This window comes from Calliopsis andreniformis, chromosome 10, assembly GCF_051401765.1.
Source record: "Calliopsis andreniformis isolate RMS-2024a chromosome 10, iyCalAndr_principal, whole genome shotgun sequence".
Taxonomy (NCBI): domain Eukaryota; kingdom Metazoa; phylum Arthropoda; class Insecta; order Hymenoptera; family Andrenidae; genus Calliopsis; species Calliopsis andreniformis.
Genome location: NC_135071.1, coordinates 20262100 through 20282306, shown reverse-complemented (window position 1 = coordinate 20282306; position 20207 = coordinate 20262100). Strand labels below are relative to the sequence as shown.

At 36.9% G+C, this 20207-nt stretch overlaps 6 protein-coding genes across 6 annotated transcripts in view; 1 reads left to right on the top strand and 5 right to left on the bottom strand.

The window, feature by feature from the left end:
- Positions 1 to 6040, bottom strand: part of LOC143184949 (uncharacterized) — a 77861-nt gene extending 71821 nt beyond the window's left edge. The window contains exon 1 of the mRNA XM_076387571.1: positions 5943 to 6040. The gene's annotated coding sequence lies outside the window, so the exon portion shown is untranslated. The remainder of the gene's footprint in view (positions 1 to 5942) is intronic.
- LOC143185145 (uncharacterized) overlaps positions 1 to 9949 on the bottom strand; it is an 83153-nt gene extending 73204 nt beyond the window's left edge. Inside the window, exons 1-4 of the mRNA XM_076387880.1 lie at positions 9908 to 9949; positions 9814 to 9872; positions 9524 to 9764; positions 9324 to 9381 (exon numbers count right to left, since the gene is read on the bottom strand). Coding sequence (XP_076243995.1) covers positions 9358 to 9381; positions 9524 to 9764; positions 9814 to 9872; positions 9908 to 9949 — 366 coding nt within the window. The 3' untranslated portion in view covers positions 9324 to 9357. The remainder of the gene's footprint in view (positions 1 to 9323; positions 9382 to 9523; positions 9765 to 9813; positions 9873 to 9907) is intronic.
- Positions 9950 to 10710: 761 nt separating this feature from the next.
- Positions 10711 to 14028, bottom strand: LOC143184947 (pre-rRNA 2'-O-ribose RNA methyltransferase FTSJ3). The gene is made up of 5 exons (XM_076387569.1): positions 13813 to 14028; positions 12241 to 13632; positions 11691 to 12158; positions 11242 to 11626; positions 10711 to 11174 (listed from the first exon to the last, which is right to left on the bottom strand). Exons 1-5 carry the CDS (start codon positions 13877 to 13879, stop codon positions 10919 to 10921), a joined length of 2568 nt encoding a protein of 855 aa, XP_076243684.1. The 5' UTR covers positions 13880 to 14028; the 3' UTR covers positions 10711 to 10918.
- Positions 14029 to 14181: 153 nt separating this feature from the next.
- Rpt6 (26S proteasome regulatory subunit Rpt6) lies at positions 14182 to 15953 on the bottom strand. The gene is made up of 6 exons (XM_076387570.1): positions 15798 to 15953; positions 15585 to 15729; positions 15060 to 15470; positions 14770 to 14996; positions 14425 to 14700; positions 14182 to 14343 (listed from the first exon to the last, which is right to left on the bottom strand). Exons 1-6 carry the CDS (start codon positions 15810 to 15812, stop codon positions 14203 to 14205), a joined length of 1215 nt encoding a protein of 404 aa, XP_076243685.1. The 5' UTR covers positions 15813 to 15953; the 3' UTR covers positions 14182 to 14202.
- Positions 15954 to 16040: 87 nt separating this feature from the next.
- On the bottom strand, positions 16041 to 16726 carry LOC143185144 (uncharacterized). Its single transcript, XM_076387879.1, has 3 exons — positions 16583 to 16726; positions 16434 to 16506; positions 16041 to 16226 (listed from the first exon to the last, which is right to left on the bottom strand). The coding sequence occupies exons 1-3, from the start codon at positions 16724 to 16726 to the stop codon at positions 16117 to 16119; spliced, it is 327 nt and encodes a 108-aa protein (XP_076243994.1). The 3' UTR covers positions 16041 to 16116.
- Positions 16727 to 16744: 18 nt separating this feature from the next.
- On the top strand, positions 16745 to 19280 carry LOC143184953 (uncharacterized; the record flags this gene model as incomplete). Its single annotated transcript, XM_076387573.1, has 5 exons — positions 16745 to 16873; positions 17005 to 17361; positions 17435 to 17713; positions 17791 to 18083; positions 18166 to 19280. Coding segments are annotated over 5 exons (1884 nt in total), but the record flags the coding sequence as incomplete, so codon positions are not given.
- Between the last annotated feature and the right edge of the window lie 927 nt (positions 19281 to 20207).

Sequence of the window (20207 nt, the reverse complement as noted above, 5' to 3'; positions counted from 1 at the left end):
GAAAAATGACCCAGTTAAAGCCCTAGATGGAAAATGAAGGTAACCAAAGGAGAGAAACCCTATAACAAGCAGCAAAGAACGCATCTGCACTGTCCTTGCACCATCAAGGCGTTTCACAGACCACATAGGTCTCGAGAACTTTATTAAATCCATTTCATCGACTGAACTCTTCAATCACAGCGCTCGGGGCCATCGACGAAAGGGAATTAAAAGGCAGCAGCGACGCGTTATCAGCGCGAAGTCATGGAACGAATTAAAAGAACAATTTTCGAATTGATGACAGTCCTTGGCGGAACAAAGAAGAGTATTGGGCTCCAATTACCCTAACCCTGTTTATTGTCCCGATATCCTTGACTCCATTTTTAGCCTGAAATCACGAGCATAGGTGCACTTTGGCCTCTCTTCCACACACACGTGCTCGTATGGCGAAGCTGGCACATCAGCCACTTGAGTAAACGAGTACGTAACTTCGTTGTTCTAACAATAACCATACCGCGCGCGCGCGAACACGGAAATCGAAATTATTCTGCTAACCGGAATAGCCTCCAAGGATTATGATCCTAATTTGACTACTCGAGAAGTTATGGATACACGATGGCCGTCAAGCTACTTTTTGGGAGGAATATAGCGATATATCCTGGGATATTTTTGGCAATATTAGCTGGGGAAGCCCGTTACGACACATCGATGATAGGAAGAAATAAGATTATGCAGATATGGATGCAATATTTGGTACACGAAGAGGTTTAGAGTTCGCGTCTCACTGAGCACAACAGCAGATTCCCCTGCTTAACGAGACGCGTGCGTGCGTTGTTCATCATCGTCATTGTTGCAAAGTGACGGCAGTAAAACGACTGTGACACGAGCCGAGAGTCATCGAGCGTTTTACGAGCCATTGTTCCAGTGAGAGATCGCGCCGGTTATAAAGCAATCTGCTCCAAGCCAATCAACAGGCATTAGAGGCCTTCGGGACCCTTTAAGAGTTACTCGAGGTCATGATTTTTCTTTACAGGTAAAATCAAAGGTCGAACGGTTTTTATGACGACTGGTTTATAAATCTCCCGCCCATTTCTCGGAGGATCATTTATATCGTAAATTATGCTTGCACTGAAGGTGCTTATGCTCGGTAAGTACTCTCTTTAAATTCTGCCGTAATTGTCAATCCATCTGAAACGAATTGACAAATTAGTTTTTTCAAGTCCTTTCGAGCGATCCAAGGTGTTCAAGAAAAAGTCGAGGTTAAAATAGATCCGTCACGACAACGGTCGGTCCAAGGTTCCTTATTGATGTTTTCAAAAAAATTTATTTCCTTCTGGCTGCATTTATTTCGCTCCCGAAAAGAGGGCAAAATCTGCTGGGCAAGAGGTGATAAATCATTCCCAGTTACCCTTCGACCTCCATCCTGGAATCCATTACGACATTTCAGGGCCGAAAGTTCCGGAGTATTCAAGGCGTAACGGTCCATGAGGTGTCATAAATTTTCAACAGTCAAAGGAAAAGGACACGATGTTTTCCTAGTTTCAGGTGTAGTCGATTATGAGAGAAAACTTGGGGGCATAAACGTTAGACACTCTGCTTCCTCATTGCTTTATGATGCTTTGAAAAAGTACGAACTGTACAAATGACCAAATAGCAAGCTTCAGCAGGAAAAATTGAGAAGATGTCATATTAATTTTGATACATTCGTTCAAAATCCAAACTAGAGTGTGTTAAATACTCTAAGATGTCTTTCCTCTACTCTTATTTTCATTGCCGCAACCATCCGAAGGCCAAGACATGCCTGTACCATTCAGTAGCCGATCTCGTCTTCCTTCCTTTCTTGTCTTCCATGTTTTCTTCCCTTTCCTCGCGAAGCGCAGTTCACAGAACATGCTTCCAACACAATTGTACACGGAAAAATTCTTGACAAGGCCGGCGATGTCAAGGACGCTTTGCACATCACTCTCACACCTGCCTTACTGTGCATTACAATGGCTCATTGCCGAGAGGCAGATCGTTAACGATTCCCTGCTATCGGCGCGCACTTTTCTTTGGCGAACACGTTCAGTTGCTTGCTAATTTTCGTTGAAATCATAATAGCACCAGATTTCTAGATTTAAAGTTGTTTTTTAAGGCCCAACTGTGTACAATATCGTTACAAATTTTTTGAATTTTTAAATTTTCAAACATTTAAATTTTCAAATTTTTGAATTTTTTCTACCTCAAACGAATTTTTCTCTCTCCATGGAAACAATTTCCAGAATTGAACCGTTTCCGCCCACGCACTACGCCCTGACACAGAGCCAGTACATGCACGCTCGTTCGCAAGGTGAATCGTAGTCTACATGTGCAGAGCCGCGCATAAATGGACGATGGGAGGAACGTACACGTGCGAACACTCCACGTGCATGCAGTCTGCGCTTGTGGATAAAGCCTGAGCTGAGGGATTTCGGGTCGATAGCCGTGACGTCAGTGGATCATGCCAGAGGCGGGAGAGGAGATAATAGCGGAAGAGGAAGATAGAACCGCGCGATAGACAGGGAGGGATGAAGAGTGGGAAGAGAAAGGGGAGGGGGCGACAGAGAGATAAGAGAAATAGAGATGAAAGATTATTTACAGAAACTGTAAATGAAAAAATGATTTATAAAATGAAAAAGGAGATAGTTGTGACGTGGAGTTGGGGGAAGAGCGAAGCACACGATAGAGAGGTGAGTCGCGAAGGGGGCAAAGGAGTGGCGGTGAGATGTGAGGGGTAGACGCAGTTGAAGTTCAAGGTCGCCGCGTTTCAATGCACATCCCACGCGGAATGTAGAAGAAGAGGGCGAATGGATTTTCCAGCTTCTAGGAAAAACGTCGATGATAGACGGAGAATTGGTTGAACGAGGAAACGTTTGATGATAAACCTATGAACGAGATTCATCGCCGACCCTAAAAACCGTTCATTATCGCAGTGTGTCGGTAACGACATCGATAATGCACCTGCAGAGAGTCACAATCGAGTCACGAATTCAAGGGAATATTAACCGAGTAATATCTAGCGGCTCGTTTCATTCGTTTCTTTTCTAAGATTAGCTATAGCATTAGACTGTTTTGTAATGAGACGTCCTAGTGACATTATTACGAAGCGATAATCCTCGTGACTAAGCGCAATGACGATGCAAGTGAATCGTGGCGCTCTATCCTCCTACACGAGCATACGTGGGTATTTACTTACACAAGTATGTTTTGATCGTCAATCGATTACTCAATGCACATTAAAATTCTTTGAAAAATTTCTACCGATAATACTAAAAGCCTGGAATCGTATTTACAATGCACCGAGGCGCACAAAATAATCAAGCAGTCATCGCTGCATATTATTGTCCTGTTAGAGGACATGATGTAATTGCATGAATCGCGGTTAACCAAGAAATTAAAGTCTAATCAGAATGTAGCATGAATCGAGGCGATAAAAAAAACAATAGATGCAAACGTTAATTACACCCTGGGCTAGGTGTTTCCAATTTTTTTATGTATCAAACGTCAATCTGCGAGTCGTACGTGGTGAAACGATTGCGAGTCCCTCGCAAAGTAGCTCACGCTTGAAAACATTGCGTCACCCGTAAAAAATAACGCAACCGGAAAACAGGAAGATCTCGTGAAACGGTTTGAATACAGAAGAGCAAGAAAATCGGCTGCTATAAATACCCGATAATAAGGCAACGTCGATGCGAGAAGGTCAGGTCAGGACGCGCAATAATTTCGCCAGAGTCTGCTTCGTCGTGGAAAAGTAGGTTTGGCTTGGCGCGCAATTAAAAGTTTTCGCGTCATTAGCTGTCGCGATCAGGCTGACCATGTCGAAAGCTTGTATAAACGGTTCCCCGCGGATTGCCTCGGGAAAGTCAAGGAAGCCGCAGGTTTTCAGGCCACGATAATCCCGAAAGGGGTAATTGGGTCCTAGAGCCTTGCACTATTGGCCTGGCAAACGCCGACTGGATCTCAAGTTTGTTGTCTTGGCTCTCCACTGTCCTCAAACCGTAATCGTATTTGGGTTAGCATGCCCGGACGTGGCCTGGACGGGGCGACCTTGAACTTGCTGCCCCTAGATGGCCCAACATCAGCTCCCCAACCCCTATTCTATCGCAACACGTTCCAGGAAGAGAAGGAAATAAACGGGAATCTAAAGATACCGTGGAGTATTCTCTTTCTGACTCTTACCTCCTTATAGAAGGGAAACATGTTTCGCAACGTTACAGAGAATGGTAATACTTGAAATTGGGAGACGACAGACGAGATATATGAACTAAATTTTGGAATATAAAAAGGCTTTCATGTCGCCTACTGTTGGTGGACTGCAAATAGGATTATTGTATGAAATAAAAATTACCTCACTCTGATTCTATAGGTCTGTATTCTTACCTATGAAATGGTCTGAACTCGTTTGAGGTAGGTCACAACCTTCTGTGGCTACGGCTTCAGCCAAATCGAGAACTGACCTACACGAATATGTACTGTAGTTCGATGGAAACGCTCGTCCAGGGACTAGTAAGAATTGAATTAAAAATTGGTCACGATCCAGCGAGGTAGCGGCACGACAGAAAGATAATAATGGCATTGTTACCTGTTGAAGGTGTCCTTCAACATTTGCATCGAGAATTCGCAAACATGCTTCAGAATTTTTTAAACTCAATTTCTGTCACTGTCCATTCAAAATAATCGTTTTTATGCAAAATGTACTCTTAGTTCCAAGGCTGAAAAACTATACACATAGACTAACTATTGCTAACTAGCTATTATTTCCCGAGGTAAACTAGATTTCTAGCAGACAATAAACTAAAGAAAAGCTGATACCACAACAGCGTGACCTGACCTCGACTCTATTTCTCACAGCCATGGTTCACTCGCTTTTATTGATGCTATAATAAACCCTAATCTAATTGGAAGCCAGAATACAAGAGAGCTTGTATTAAAGCTCTTTTCCTAATGTCTCACTGAAATGAGAAACACCACGGAGACTTGGGAGGTAATATTTACCGCCACGGATGCAATACATTTTCATAATGCTAGATACAGGTGAATCTGCCTCGTGAACGAGCTTTCTCGAGGCTTATGAGCGAACAAGAGGATCGTGAACGACCTCGAACGAGTGTCGTCGGCGTATAACGGGTTGCCCGTGACCGGGGAGGACCTTGGCCATGGATGTACGCCGGGTGTCGTGACGCAGGCGCCACGACGCACGCGTTTGCTCCTTTTACGAACCTATCTAGTATCTACCGACCATAATTCAAGAGAAAAAGAAATGAACGAGCGCGACTTGCGAGCAAACTTCGTCGCGAGCTCTGCATTAATTATGGCTTACAGGTCACTCGTGCCTCGTTTTAAAAACGAGGTTAGTTCAAAGATTTATTCCTTAAAAGCTTATCTTGAATTTTAATTGAATTACTGCGTAGTCTTGTGAGTTTAGATCCTAATAGGACTTAATGGAATATTCAAGTTTTTTTCACGAATTAAGTATTCTGCAATTTGAATTCTTTTTTTTTTTTCAAATAAAAATTGGATAAAAAGTTCTCTTCCTATGAAAAAATATATTGAAGCTTCCGGAAGAACGACTTAACTAGTTTCCTCTTTCATAGGAAGTAGGTTTCTTTATAAGTAGGTTATATTAGGAAAGAGATTTGGGCACTCTCAAAAGACTGATATTACCGAGAAGTAGAGGTGGATTCCATTCGAGAAATCTCGTAAAAGTTGATATTTCATCGAGTTGCATTATAGACAGAGATGTCCTACATACAGACAGATTTGAAATGAAACGAAAAACCGCGATTCTGTCAATCCCCATTCTTACAAATCGTAACCTGTCCCGAGATAATCAATAATCAATGAGCTCCATCGATCCCAATTATCGTCTGAAAGTGATCTTATCGTGTCACAGTGTAGGTGGCAAAAGACGTTTTGGTGGGGCAGGCGTTAATAGCACAGCTTACCCTGAAACAATCGTCGACGACCTCGCGTCAGTCTCGACTGGCAAGTTACAACTAGCGATGGGAGCGAAACCCTCGTGTTTCATCGTCCAGAATTTCAGTCCAATCAAGAAGACTTGTATCCTCTCAACCCTATCACTGTATCACAAAGACAAAGTCTCGCTAGAAATAAAAAATGAAGAAGATACATTCCCTACTGGTCTATCAGCAAAAATTCCTTCGAAAAAGAATTTCCTCACCTTCCCCAAGTAAAAAACCCTGTCCTCCCCAAGGTGCATCGTCTCCCGCCCAAGAGGAGTCGAAAGATCGGAATGAAATTGCGTCAAGAGTTCTCCCACGTGAAGCAAGAGTTCCGTTTTGGATCATGCCCATCGCTACTCATAACGGTTTGCCCGTGACCAGCTCAGACCTTGGCAATGGCTTGTGCGACCGTGCTTGCGACGTACACTGAGCCGGTCGGCGGCGCGCATGCGGCAGCGGCGCACGCATCTCGCTCGATGCATCCGGAGGTCGCATATCCCGTGCACACCGACAGCCGCAACCTTGACCTTATACCTCGGCTCGCTGGCCAACGAGGTCCATCCACTCCCCGACGGTTGAAGGTCATCGGTGTCGCGGCCAGAAAGCGGGGCACGGGAGGCGGGAGACGCGAGCTGATGGTAACAGCGCGGCGGAGAGTGAGAGAGGACCCGGCAAAATCCAGCCGCTCGATCTCTCTCGAGGACGCGTTAACGATTCTCAATTACCGCGAGCCAGTCCTTGTCACTCCTTTGCACCTCCCCTCCCCGCCTTTTTATCCTTCTTTCTCCGCGTCTCGGTTTCCCTTCCCGTTTCCCTTCCCTTCGTGTTTCGTTTCTGTTTCCGCTTTGTCCCGGTACACTGCTGCTCAGCTACTTTTACTATCAATCACACAGGCCGCCTCCTTTTAGGTCCGCTGTTATTCTAGTTTCGCGGTTCAAGGCCAGGCGGAAATAAACGACTGGTAGGTGTACCAGGGGAGGGTTCCGCTCTGCGCCTTTCGAGAGGAACGCGTAGGCGGGAGCTTTGTATCGGAGGGTGGTTTGAATATTGCGTACTGAGCACTGGCGATAGGTAATCTCGGGTTTGTCTTCGCTATTGCGGAATAATGAGGTGAAAATAGATATCAGCTGATAGTAGGTCGGCTTTAATGTCTGGGAAATCAGTCGCGCGGCTTTCTCAGTTTAGATGGAGGAAGAACCACTATCTGGTAAATATTTGATCGGGTGATATGAAGAGAGTGATTATAAATAGTTCAGAGAATAATCAATATTCTTTCATGAGGATAGTTAATGGACTTTCCATAATATCTTTGTGGTATCAGGTGTCGGCTATCAATGATGCAAATTACGGAATTAAAAAGGGGTTTTCTTGGTAAAGTGACCTGCTAGGAAGTGGACAGAAGTGTCCCACCCAAACACAGGAGAATTAATTGACAATAATCGCCGCTAAGAGTTCAAAGTCTTCGATATGGTAGCAAAGGGATTAAGAAAAGTACGTATTACCGACTTATGGCCAACGTCATAGCTGGAACGAAATGCTTGTCTCGACCGATTCTCGTACAGATTAGAAACGGTGGAAAGTCGAGGTCGCCCTTGACGTAAGCGCCAACCGCGTAAAGATACTCGAACACATTGACAACATTTCATAAAAGATGTTTAAGCCGAGGTACTTGACAAAGTAGTGTGCGTTAGTCACTCATTGTTGGTGCTTTTGACGAAGACTACCGTAAACAAAGAGAGTACCACCCTGCCCAGTTTCCTGATCAATAAAATCGATCATCTATAATTATTCGTTGAAGAGGCTAAATAAACGTCTCACTATTGTTTTATTCCCCTTATCTTTTGAATTAAGACCTATAGAGAAGCTACATACATTGCCAGGAAGCTTTTCGATAATCTACGCTGTTCATTCGTGATACCAAGCTTGTTTCTCAATTGCGGATATTCCTGGCGCGATTTCTCGTCATAATTTTAACTCGACTTATGAGCTGTCCGATCAGTTCAAGGTTCTCGCACTCACCAAGTTCACCTTTAAAGTTCGATATTTTCAGACAGCAACCATTTCAAGTGATTAACGAGCCGAAATTGTTCAAGGAATTGTCTCGTTACGGTCAAGAAAATTAACTACCCATTTTTATGTCTGTCATGTGTCCAAGTGACTAAATTTAAATAAATACAGATATTGGATCAGACATAGGCGCGACTATGGGCTATAAAATTAATTAATTTATGAACTGACTTACAATTTATCGAAATACAACATTATGTACTGAAAGGCTAGAAATGTTTCTTCTACTATAAAAAAATTTAATGTTGACATTATAGAGCAATTGCATGAAAATTTATGAGCGACGCCTACAAGTGTTTGGCATCGGTCGCAAAGCTGTCGCGCGTTAAATAAATTGAAAACAAGTGACTACCGAAATTCGTCGACGATTCTATAAAATTAAATTCCGAAAAAAGAATTATAGTCTCGATGCGAGAGGAAACTGAATTTCATCGTGTTATGAAATGTAGGTGTTACTACGACCAACCTTGACATTGACCGATACAGCGAGTCATCTCTGTGCAGTTACGTCATCAATTGTATTTTCTGCCAATTAAACAAGGCATCGACATATGCAGATCTTCTAGAAACCGCGCCAGTGACGAAACCGGAAGGCAGATGATGCGATTTTTGGCTAAGAGCCAAGAAAGTTTCGTCGACGCCACTTTCATTGCAGCGACATCGACGTAAAACGATCTTTCTAAATGCTATCGGCCTTGTCCTTGACATCGACCGCAGCGTCCCGACGCTACGCAGGCCATGGTTGCATCAGAATGCTCGATGCACGGAATACACCCAGGGAATGATGCCGTTAGAGGGGTCAGAGGGTAGGGATATGCTCAAGACGATCGTAGGAAGGGAGGCTCGCATAACCAGACAGGTGGGTGTATGCATTTAACGAACTACAGGCACATCGCTAATGGACTTTCGTGTCTCAAGTGCAACTGCCTTACCGATGTAGAAATCCGCGACTGATTTTAGCGACCTCTGTTTATGAATGACGGTCATCTCTAACAACTATTCGCCAAAGTACACAATATTGGTAGACAGATAGGAATTGATTTCGAAATGTAAATATTATGATTAAAGTGGGTTGCAGTCTATTTAGTACTCCATTGTGTGTGCCTTTTGAAACACATTTGCAGAACGATTTTCAATCGCTATGCAAATGTGTTGCTAAACAAAATTTTTTAAACAACTACGCGGGAGAAGCTATTCTTAATTTAATACAACCAGTCACTCGTGCTACTAAGGACTTTGTGTTTTATGATATGCTCGAATGACTGGAGGAACTATAAACATAAATATATCACTAACCTTAACACGCACGAGATGAAGACAGCTCGATGAATTACTCAAAAAGTGTCTGCTGGTCCTGAAATTAGAAAAAGGCAAAATATTAGGAAATTACTTTTCAAATTATCGAATTTTGATTATTTGTATTTTATAACCTTTAAATTGTAAACCCTATTGACTTAATTTTATGCAGAATTTTAATAAGATAGAATAAAACTTACATTATTCTTCACATTATAACGCCCGAAGTCGCCAACGCAGGAACTCACTTTTTTTAACATCGGTAAATACATTTTAATTCCAATAAAAAATCTGTAATAGAAAAAGCACGAATTTGAAATAAATCTTGACAAGTGAATGCGCGGGAAGAAAATGATAGAGAAATGTTGTGCGCGCATGGCTACATGCGCAGTAGCAAGAACGCGACCATTAACCATCTTAGTGTTTGAAATACGAACTTGACTATTTTACGATATTTAAAATTATATAGAAAGGTACACGTAATTTTTACTACGTAACAACAATCACATATCTTTTATATTTCCGAAACGGACAACACTCTGACAAATTCTACAGTAATACTGAAGAAAAGAGTAAAAACTTGCCTTTGCGATGAGCTTTGCATGCTGCGTCATTCCGTTCGACATGAACTGCGCACGCACCTCACTGTCTTATGGTCTTCTATCACCTACTTGTTACGTACAACATAAAAATATAATAAAAAGTTAGTACACACTGTATTTTAAAGTGGAAGCCACAAAAATGTAATTGCAGTTTACAAAATGTATAATAATCTAATGATTTCTTTTAATTTATGAAAATATTTTTAAAGCATTTGTTGAATTTCGGCGCCATTATATTTCACTCACTTAAGGTCTTCCATCAACCGGCCTCCCTCCCCCAAACAATATAAAACAGTTTAAAAATTAAACAAAATAGAAAGTATACCAACTACATTTCACTACAAAATGTGTAAAAATGGAAATAGCATTTGAAATTCAATAAATCTATGTAAATTTACTGAAGTAAATGAAAATATCGAGTAATATGTATCGTCTCGTACCTCTACAATTAAGAAACGAGAAGTACACATTTTTCAAACTAATATTAATCACTAAAATGATCAAAATTAAGACAAATTTTTTATACAACGTGTAACAGTATGATAAAATTAAGGATACATTACTATTTAAGTGGTCAGGAATTGCCAGAAACAGAATTAAACAGGTTTAACACGACAAGAAGCACACACGTCTTGTCCCTTGCGCATCCTCGAACGGAATGACGCCGCGCGTACTTTGAATGTACAAATATGGCTACCGATTTTGTATTCAAATAACATGGCGGGAAAACCTACTTAAAAATTTCCTATCATAATTGCAATATTGTAATAGAAGAATCATAAAAATTATTTATAAAACAGTTTAATTTTAATCTTTGTATAATTTAATACACAGTTATGTACAAAATGTATTATATATACATTATTACAAGAAAATATTGCAAAATAATGTTTGTTCTGTATCTAGGAGATGCTATGTAATCCATTTTTTTATTATAGTCAATAAAAATTCGAATTTAATAATAATCATACAATTTCATGTTTTCTACGAAAATTACTTCTTCATTTTCTTTCCCTTATGAGTTTTAGGTTTTCCTCGAGGTGGTTTGCTACCACGACTCTTTTTTCCGCGGCCCTTAGTTTTCTCTTTAGCTTTAGCAGCGCGTAAATCCTTCTTCATTCTCGGATCGACCATCTTGAATCGTCCTTTCACACCAGAAGGTCTAGCTGCTCTCTTCTGTGCCATATGCTTCTTTGCTACTACATAAGTAACTTCTTTCTTCGGTTCTTTATGAGCTTTCTTGTATAATCTAAAAACGGAGATTCAGATATAGTATTTAAAAGAACAAATAGTGGTAAAAAAACAATGATACTTACGCTTGGACTTGCTTCGCTTTTTCTCTATCACTAATATCTGCGTTCTCCATGATTGCTTCCATCTTTTTCTTTGCCTTTTCCAGCTTACGCATTGCGCGGCGCTTTTTCCTTGCTTTAGCTTGCAATACTTTCTTAATTGGTCTCACATTCAAATCTTCCACTCGCTTCTTATATTCATCTACAAGCTCTTTAGGCACTGGCGCTTCTTTCTTCATATGCTTGTCTTCATCTTGTACAAACCAGTCTGGTAAATGGTCATCGTTAAATGCATACCTATTCCAAGCAGAGTCTATTAGATCTCTGCGAGATTTCTTGCTTTGAATTAGCAATGAGCCCAATGCTAAATCATTTTCTGACAAACGCTTCTTCTTTTTTGATATTACACCTAAAATTAAAAGAAGACAATAATTAATTGTTGAACAGATAAATCCATTTCTTAATATACCAACCATTTGCCTGTGGTACTGTTTCGAAACCATCCTTGCCACCAACTTTCTTTTTTTGAGATTTATCTTTTGAACCCACCATCTCTTCCACATCATAATCCGAATCTGTATCTTCAGTGTCATTATCGTCATCGTCATCACCATCTTCGTCGTTTTCTTTTTCTTTCTGCACATTTTTCCCTTTCTTTGCCTTATTTTCTTTTCCGCCGTCTATTGATTCTTCTTCTCCTATAATTCGTCCACCTTTCTTTTTATATTCTTCAACCATTTTATCCAATTCAAAATCCTCGTCTTTTTCCTTTTCTAGATTTTTAAATATATCTTTTTCAAACCACAATTCTGCTTTTTGAATTCTTTTAGTCTTTTTATCTCTATGATCTAAATCAGTTAGCAAAGGATTCTCCGTGTCATCATCATTTCTTTTTCTTTTTCTTTGAGTTTCATCTTTATCCTCATCAGAATCATCTAAACCTAATGACAAAAAAATAAAACACCGAAATATATTTTTACACAAGTGGAAAATTTATGTAACTAGTATAAAAACTTTAAATACCTAAACCGGATTTTTCACTGTCTGATTCATTACTTGAATCTTCTGGTTCACTATCTTCTGTTTTATAATATAATCCAGAACTATCTAAATGTCCTTCATCTTTGTTATATTTAATTGTTTTTGGCTTTCTTTGCTCTTCATCTGAATCAACATCACTTTCTGCCACAACATCAGGTTGCTGGTCCATTACATTATGTAATTCTTGATGAGTTTTAATTTCCTTCAGACTGAACATATCATCTCCTTCTAAAATGGGTCCTTCATTTCCTTTATGTATCATTTTTAAGTTCAACCTTTCATTTAATTTCTGTCTTTCTTTATTAGCCTTTTTTCTTTTTCGTTTTAACTCCCTAGCTTCTTCTGCTTTCAGTTGTTCAATTTGTTTCCTAATTTCTTCATCTTCTAAATCTTCTAAATCTTCTTGACTCATAGCTGGTGCCTCTGCTATCTCATTAGTGGCTTCTTCTGAATTTTCTACTTCTGGTTCCTTCTCATTTAAAGATTCTTTTACAACTTTCCACCAATTAAGTAGAAGTCTCAAATCCTTTTTACCTAATACTTTAATGTCTTTACAACATTCTTTAATTTCTTTTGTTGTTTTCTCATGATTTGCTATTATATCATCATCAAATACAATTTCAGAAGCATTTTGTAATGCTTCCACAGCACTGTCATGTGCAATAAAATCTTTCACAGATAGTTTATGATACAATGTGTAATCATTTTCTGGATATCCCTCTGGCCTATGTTTTTGTTTTACTGGATTATACACATTTAGCTTATTTGCTGGTTCTATTTCTAATTCAGAGAAAACATATTTTGGATCTAAAAATTTAGGATCTAATTTATCTGGAGCAATGTAATACTGACAAACAACAAAAATTTCAGCAGATTCTGAACGTGATGCTTGAGGTTTTGTTGCATGAACCTTCTTAAACAGTTGTTTCAGTACCCAAACGAGTGCATTATAATCTTTTGATCGAAAAATTTTTGTAACAAACCATCCACCGGGTTTCAAAAATTGTGTTGCCATTTTAAGAGCAGCTAAAGTTAAAACAATTTGCTGATATGCATCATGAAGCCAATTTGTACCAACGTTTGGTGCACCATCGTGCAGGACAACATCAGCTTTCCAAGTCTTTAATTCGCGAGATATTGCAACGCGACATTTATCCGTTGTAATATCTTCTACAAGGCTGATACATCCTGGGATAGGTTTTATTGGAAACAAATCTACACCTACTACAATAGATGATACAGGCATATTTTGCCTGGCGACCTGCATCCACCCACCAGGAGCTGCACATAGATCTATGCATACTCGAGATTTTTGTAAGAACTCAAATTTTCGATTTAGTTGAATTAATTTAAAAGCTGCACGTGACCTATAACCTATAAAACATAACCTATGACAAGCGTCGTTACACGTAATGTCTTAAAACTAATAACTTAGAACTAAGTGTAATTTGCTAATTACTGTCTTACTAATTTCCTTAAATTGACTGAATCTAATTTTTAATTAGAACACATTTAACATAAGTTCATATTTGTGTCAATATCATTCACACTTACCGGTTTCCTTTGCTAACTGATAAAATTTATCCTTTCTCTGTTTTCCAATTTTCGCTTTCTTACCCATTTTTTAATATAAATAATCGTACTTTTTATTAATGATCTATTATTGTTGAAAACATTGAATCTCTGAGCTACACGCCACATGCAGCTACTTGCTACATGTGGTTCTCTGAAAAGTGGAGGGGGACACTAATGGAGACCAAAGATGGATGAATTCCGAGACTAAATTTTTTCTCACGTTAAAGATGGACTTTTGGAAGTAATTTTTCTTACAACTCTATAATCTTTATTCTGTATACAATTCCATTAATGTTATGTGAATTTCACACAATGGTTTTACAAAAAATGCAGACAATGTAGAAAGAATGAAATACAGAATATGACCATTTACTTCCATAACTTTTTGATCGACATATTCTTTTCCGAATCTTTTTGCATAACTTTCGCTACAGCCATTTCAAAATCTTCTTGGGTAACATGAACGCGACGTTCTCTAAGAGCGTACATTCCAGCTTCTGTACATACACCCTGAAAGATTATACAGAAATTAGTAAATAATACTAATTTTTAAGGATACTTTGTTAGGTTAGCAAATGTATTTCCATATACCTTAACTTCTGCACCTGATGCACCAGGCATGAGTTCTGCGATTTTTCTTAAATTTATACCACGAGTTAGATTCATTTTTCTCGAGTGGATTTTTAAAATATCGAGACGCGCTTCCTCATTTGGAGGTGGGAATTCAATTTTACGGTCGATACGGCCGGGTCTCAATAAAGCAGGGTCTAAGATATCAATTCTATTTGTTGCCATAATAACTTTTATATTTTTTGTTGCTTCAAAACCATCCAGTTGATTCAGCAATTCAAGCATAGTTCGTTGAACCTGATTAGCACATGAATTTAATAGTTTTAATAAAAGATTAAATCTTAATAATTAAGCTACAAGACATACTTCACTATCTCCTCCAGATCCAGATTCAATACGAGAACTTCCAATTGAATCTATTTCATCCATAAATATTATAGATGGTGCATGTTCTCTTGCCATTACAAAAAGTTCACGAACCATTCGTGAACCTTCACCAATGAATTTTTGCACTAATTCAGAACCAGATACACGAATGAAAGTACATTCTGTGTGATGAGCAACTGCTCTTGCTAATAAAGTCTTTCCTGTGCCTGTAAATAAATTACAATATTATTTTTAATATTCGCAAGATTTGTTTCAAGTTATTTACGTACCTGGTGGTCCATACAAAAGCACTCCTTTAGGTTGTGCAATTCCAAGAGCATCAAATAGCTCAGGATGTTTAACAGGTAATTCTATAACTTCTTTAATTTCTTTAATTTGTTTGTCTAAACCACCAACCATTTCATATGTAGAGTCTGGTACTTTCTCAACCATCATAAGGGAGACAAGTGGATCAACTTTATTTGGTAATATTTTATGAAGAGTATAACTTTCATTACGTAATGCAACTCTAGAGTTTGGTGTCACATCATTAATATCAATGTTTTTGTCTATATCCACTACAAATTTACCCTCAGGGTGAACTTTAACTAAAACTTTCTTCTTATCCATTGGCTTGACAACTTCTCCAACATATGAACCTTGTTCTTGGAGAAGCTGCAACTCCTCACGCAACATACGTACTGTGAAAGTTCATCAAATATTTAGTACAAACGATATAGAATATGATATAATACAAAAAAAGTGTGAAAATTAGAGGGAAAAAAATAGACAGACAAGAATAAAACACAACCTACCTTTTGCATTAAGCTCATTACGTTGTGCTTGTAACCTCCTCAGATTTTGACTTTTCTCAGCAACAATTAACTGCAGTTCTTCAATTTTAGTAGTGAAATACGATTTCAAACCTTCTCCCTTCACAAGTTTCTCATCGATTGCCATCTGAAAAAATGTTTAATACGTTAGAAATAATAGAATGTTACTAAACTTAATCAGTTTTGATCATTTACCTCATCCGACACCATTATTTTCGCAAACACTGCCGATAACCGATTACAAGTAGTATGTATTTCTTTTTTTATATTGCCATCTACTTATCGAGAAAAAATATAAAATAAAATTCAAAATTCAACAATTATATTCTCCACTGCCACAAGAACTGCTTGTCACTGATTACTATTATAGTCGATTTTAACTGAAATGTCGACTTGAGTAAGATTGTCCAACTATCGATATTATATCGATCAAAGCATTTTCGTTATTCGTTCATTGCAAACTTGCCTTTACATTCCATACATTTTTCAGTTTCTTAGCGTGCTTTTTATCTTTTTATTCGTTCACTATTTGCACTGTATTTTTATTCAGCATGAAACTTAATCTTATCTTAAGCTGAATTGATAACGGGCGTGACAGGAAGATGGTGAATCCTTGTGAACTCTCTGAGCGCGTGACACAAAAATACATTAGATGATAAGTCTATTCTATGCTTAGTCGATGGTAGTATAGTCTAAAAATTTATAAAGTAAAATAGACGGCGGCATGGATAATTGTATTTATGATGCTACAGTTTAATTGTTTTATAATTTTATACAAAACTTTAGCGTGTGCGATGGACAATGTTTTTTAACAGTTAATTAATAAGTTACCTAGTAGTTTGAAGTGTAACGTGAAGGTGTAACTCGCCACGTGACTAGATGATCTTTGTACAAACTCTGAACCCTGTAGGTTAAGGTGAAGGCACTCTTCAACCGCTTGGCGGGAAATGAACTCTCCTTAATTTTTATATTTTTATCACATAAAAAATGGATTTCGATTTTGCATTTAACTTCGTGCCAATAGTGTCTGCTGTTTTGTTAATACTTGTCACCACCATTACAGTCTTCCAAAAGTTAAAGTAAGTGATTCTAAATGTGTTTTTAATCTTGTGTAATATAAACATGACCACATTGTATTTCACTCATGTGTTAGATTAAGGTGGCCTGTGAAAGTAAACTGTTGGTTTTGCAACAATAATGCTAAGATTTGGAGACAACAACTCAATTGGTGGTTGTGCCCGCATTGTGATCAATATAATGGTTTTTCCAAGGTAAATTAATATAGTCTGTTAAATGTTTAATTGAACATATAGTTGAGACAACTATTTCTATGCAATTTATATGAAGTCTCATATGCATTTTAAAAAGTTAAATTAATTTCTTTTTCTATTTTAAATTCTAGAATGGTGATTACTTATTTAATATACCTGAACAGTATAAGAGTCCATCAACTGAAATCAAGAAATATTGTACAGTCAATCAAAGCACAGAAAAAAATAAAAGTGCAAAAAATGGTCTCTGCAAGCAATGTAACACGAATGAAACTTTGAAACTATCAAAACTATGTAATTATACATCAGAGAATGACAAAAACTATGAGCATGAAATAAAGCAGTTCAAAGATAACTTAGAGCAACAATACCCATTGTGTGTAAAATGTAAAAATAAAGTAAAGAGTATATTATACAAACAAACATTATGGCTTGCTGAATATAAAATGCTGTTGTTCAGGCAGAAACCCTTTCAGATGATCACCAACGTAAGTATCTGCAATATATAATGGGAATTAATAATAATATTTTTTATAATTCTTGCTTATTTATTTTTCACAGACTACAAAATATTCAGAACCAATATTCAGAGCAATTTCAACAATTTTGGACTCTATGATAGCATACAATATGGATTTGATATTTTTACCAATTGGAGGATTATTTTTCCAATTATGTGCTTGCTGGGTAGCTCCAGCCAAAAGAAAAATTTCTGATATGTTACTTATGTTTTTATGGATTTGTATAATTGTACTCTTACCATTTAAGGATGTAAAATTAATGAAAGCAGATTTACAACACATATGGTTTCCTATTGAGGATGTAACTCAATATCACATGGTAAGATAATAAGCTGTGGCAAATTGGATTATAGTGGTGATTAAATTTTTTTATTTTTAATGTCCTTTTTATTTCAGATAATGATATTGATTTCAGTGATAGGCTTTATTAATGTCAAACCTAGATCTCATAATAAAGGATTGAATAAAAGTATGTCATTCAAAAAAATTGAATCTCCTACAAAAGATAAGGAATTGTTTGATCCATATGTCACAAGTCTAAAAAATAAGTACAATACTGATACTAAAATTACCAATGATTTCAACAAAACTATTGCAAGTCAATCATTATTGAATGCAACAAACGATTGCATGCCTTTTTATACAGAAAATTCAACAAATTTCAAATCTCCAGATTTTCAGAGTCCACTGTAAGTAATTTAATTTAATTCTTTCGTAATTTTATATGTATTTCACACAAAGAAGTATATTAATTATGTTTTTATGTTACAGTTCCAATCAGGAGTCACAGGTGTCTTCAATGACTATCACTGATAATAGTGTATGCTTCAATTCCACATCTTTACATAAAAACAATGTATCAGAAAATTATTTGTTAAATGATAGTTTAAGCACATTAAGCACGTTGTCTTTGAGCGACGATAAACCAAAATATTCATCTAAAGCACCGAAGATTTTTGAAACAAAAGTGTACAATACAAAAAGTTCTGAACTATTTAAAAAAGTTAACAATATATCTGGTAGAAAAAGTATTTTGTCACCACCAAAGTTAAAATCAGTTACTCAGGCTTCGTGGGTAGCTGGTGGATATTGGTATGATGGTATTGACCCACCAACATTGTCCAGATCATCTAGTCAGAGTTCTGGTTTTGGTTCTGCAGGTTCTAATTTTGCTCCATCCAGAGAACCATCTATACATGAATTTGATCAATGTTCAGTGATATCAGATGCAACACCATCTTGTTACAATGTAAGACAAAATAATATTAGTCCTGTTGCGTCATATTATCAACAGAGTTTTCAATATCCATTTTCCGAATCGCAAAACTCAAACAGTAATCAAATAGGAAAATTCACATCACTTAATCATTGTACTCCACAAACATTATATCAGAATTGTCAAAGAAGTAGTCCAGTTTTAATGGATCAATCTTTACAAGCACAGAATATAAGTATAAATAACATCAAGAATCCTTCTGAAATGCAAATGTTCCCTAGTCATACTACTATTGTAACAAGTCCTGTTTGGTTACCAGCACTTCTATGTGGTTCAGTTATAGTAAACATAATAGTATTATGTACTACTTTGTTACGTTAAACTATTTAGTTATAAAATAATAGCTTTTTCTTACTATTAATCTATCATTTACAGTTTCCATTTACATATATATGCATTTTAGTTGCCATTGATAAACTCCATTAATTACTGTTTTGAGAAATAGTAATTTCACGTTGAACAAAGTGATTGGTAAATAATATAAACTTTGTCAACCTACTAGTATACAGGTGTTACACTGCCAATGTAAGGATTTTTGTTGTTATCATAGATATATGTTAATACCATTCATTTGTTAATTAGCATAAGTCATACTTTACTTCCTTTTTTATATGCATTTTGATAATATATCAAATTTGGTCAACATCTAAATATTAAGTTAAAGGTATAATAGAGAAATATAAAACACTGGAATTATGACAAATTTGTAAAAAATTCTGATCTGCAAAACATGTGATAAAAAGATGTTCTTCATGTGTGTTCATTAGTAAAATACATATGTATCCGAAATAAATTTAAGAATGAAGAATTACTGAAATAATGTTTATTTTATATTGACAATGTTTTGTTTTTAGTCAATATTACTATTTTTTAAGCACATGCAGATAAGACACATTAGTATTTTAATTTTTATAACTTATATAATATATTAACATAAGTTATGTCTCGTTAAAACAGTGACGTTATCACAATAAATGTTAATTTCTTGTACGAATTTTGATATCTATGATCTTGTATTATTATACTTTATTTAAAAATAAAAAATGTATTAAAATTATAAAATATAGTTCTATTACATTCGAAATTCCTTCCTTTTTGGATTAAAATTTGCATATTTGTATGGCAGTAGGCAAGGTTCTTTATTTGGAGAACCTCGTTCAAAATGTCTAAGATCTGGTACATTAAAATCCACTTTAGATCTATTAAATCTTTAGAGAAATGAAGTGTTAATGTTACAATTAGGAATAACTGAAAAAGGCTAACAATGAAATTGATTTAAAATAACTTACTTGGTAATTCGTTCAATATTTATGTCCAGTAGCTTTCCAATTTCTTCTCTGTAAGTAGTCCACCAGCGGCATTTAGCTATTCCTTCCTCTGATGTTTTATCAAGCTCAACTTTCAATGCTTCTTTTAATCCAAATTGTGTTAAACTACCATAACTTTTTGTCAGATCCTGTTCAGGGACCCAACTTCGCTGTCTTTAAATAAAAAATGCAAACTTGTAAAAAGATGTCAACTTAACATTGAATTCAAT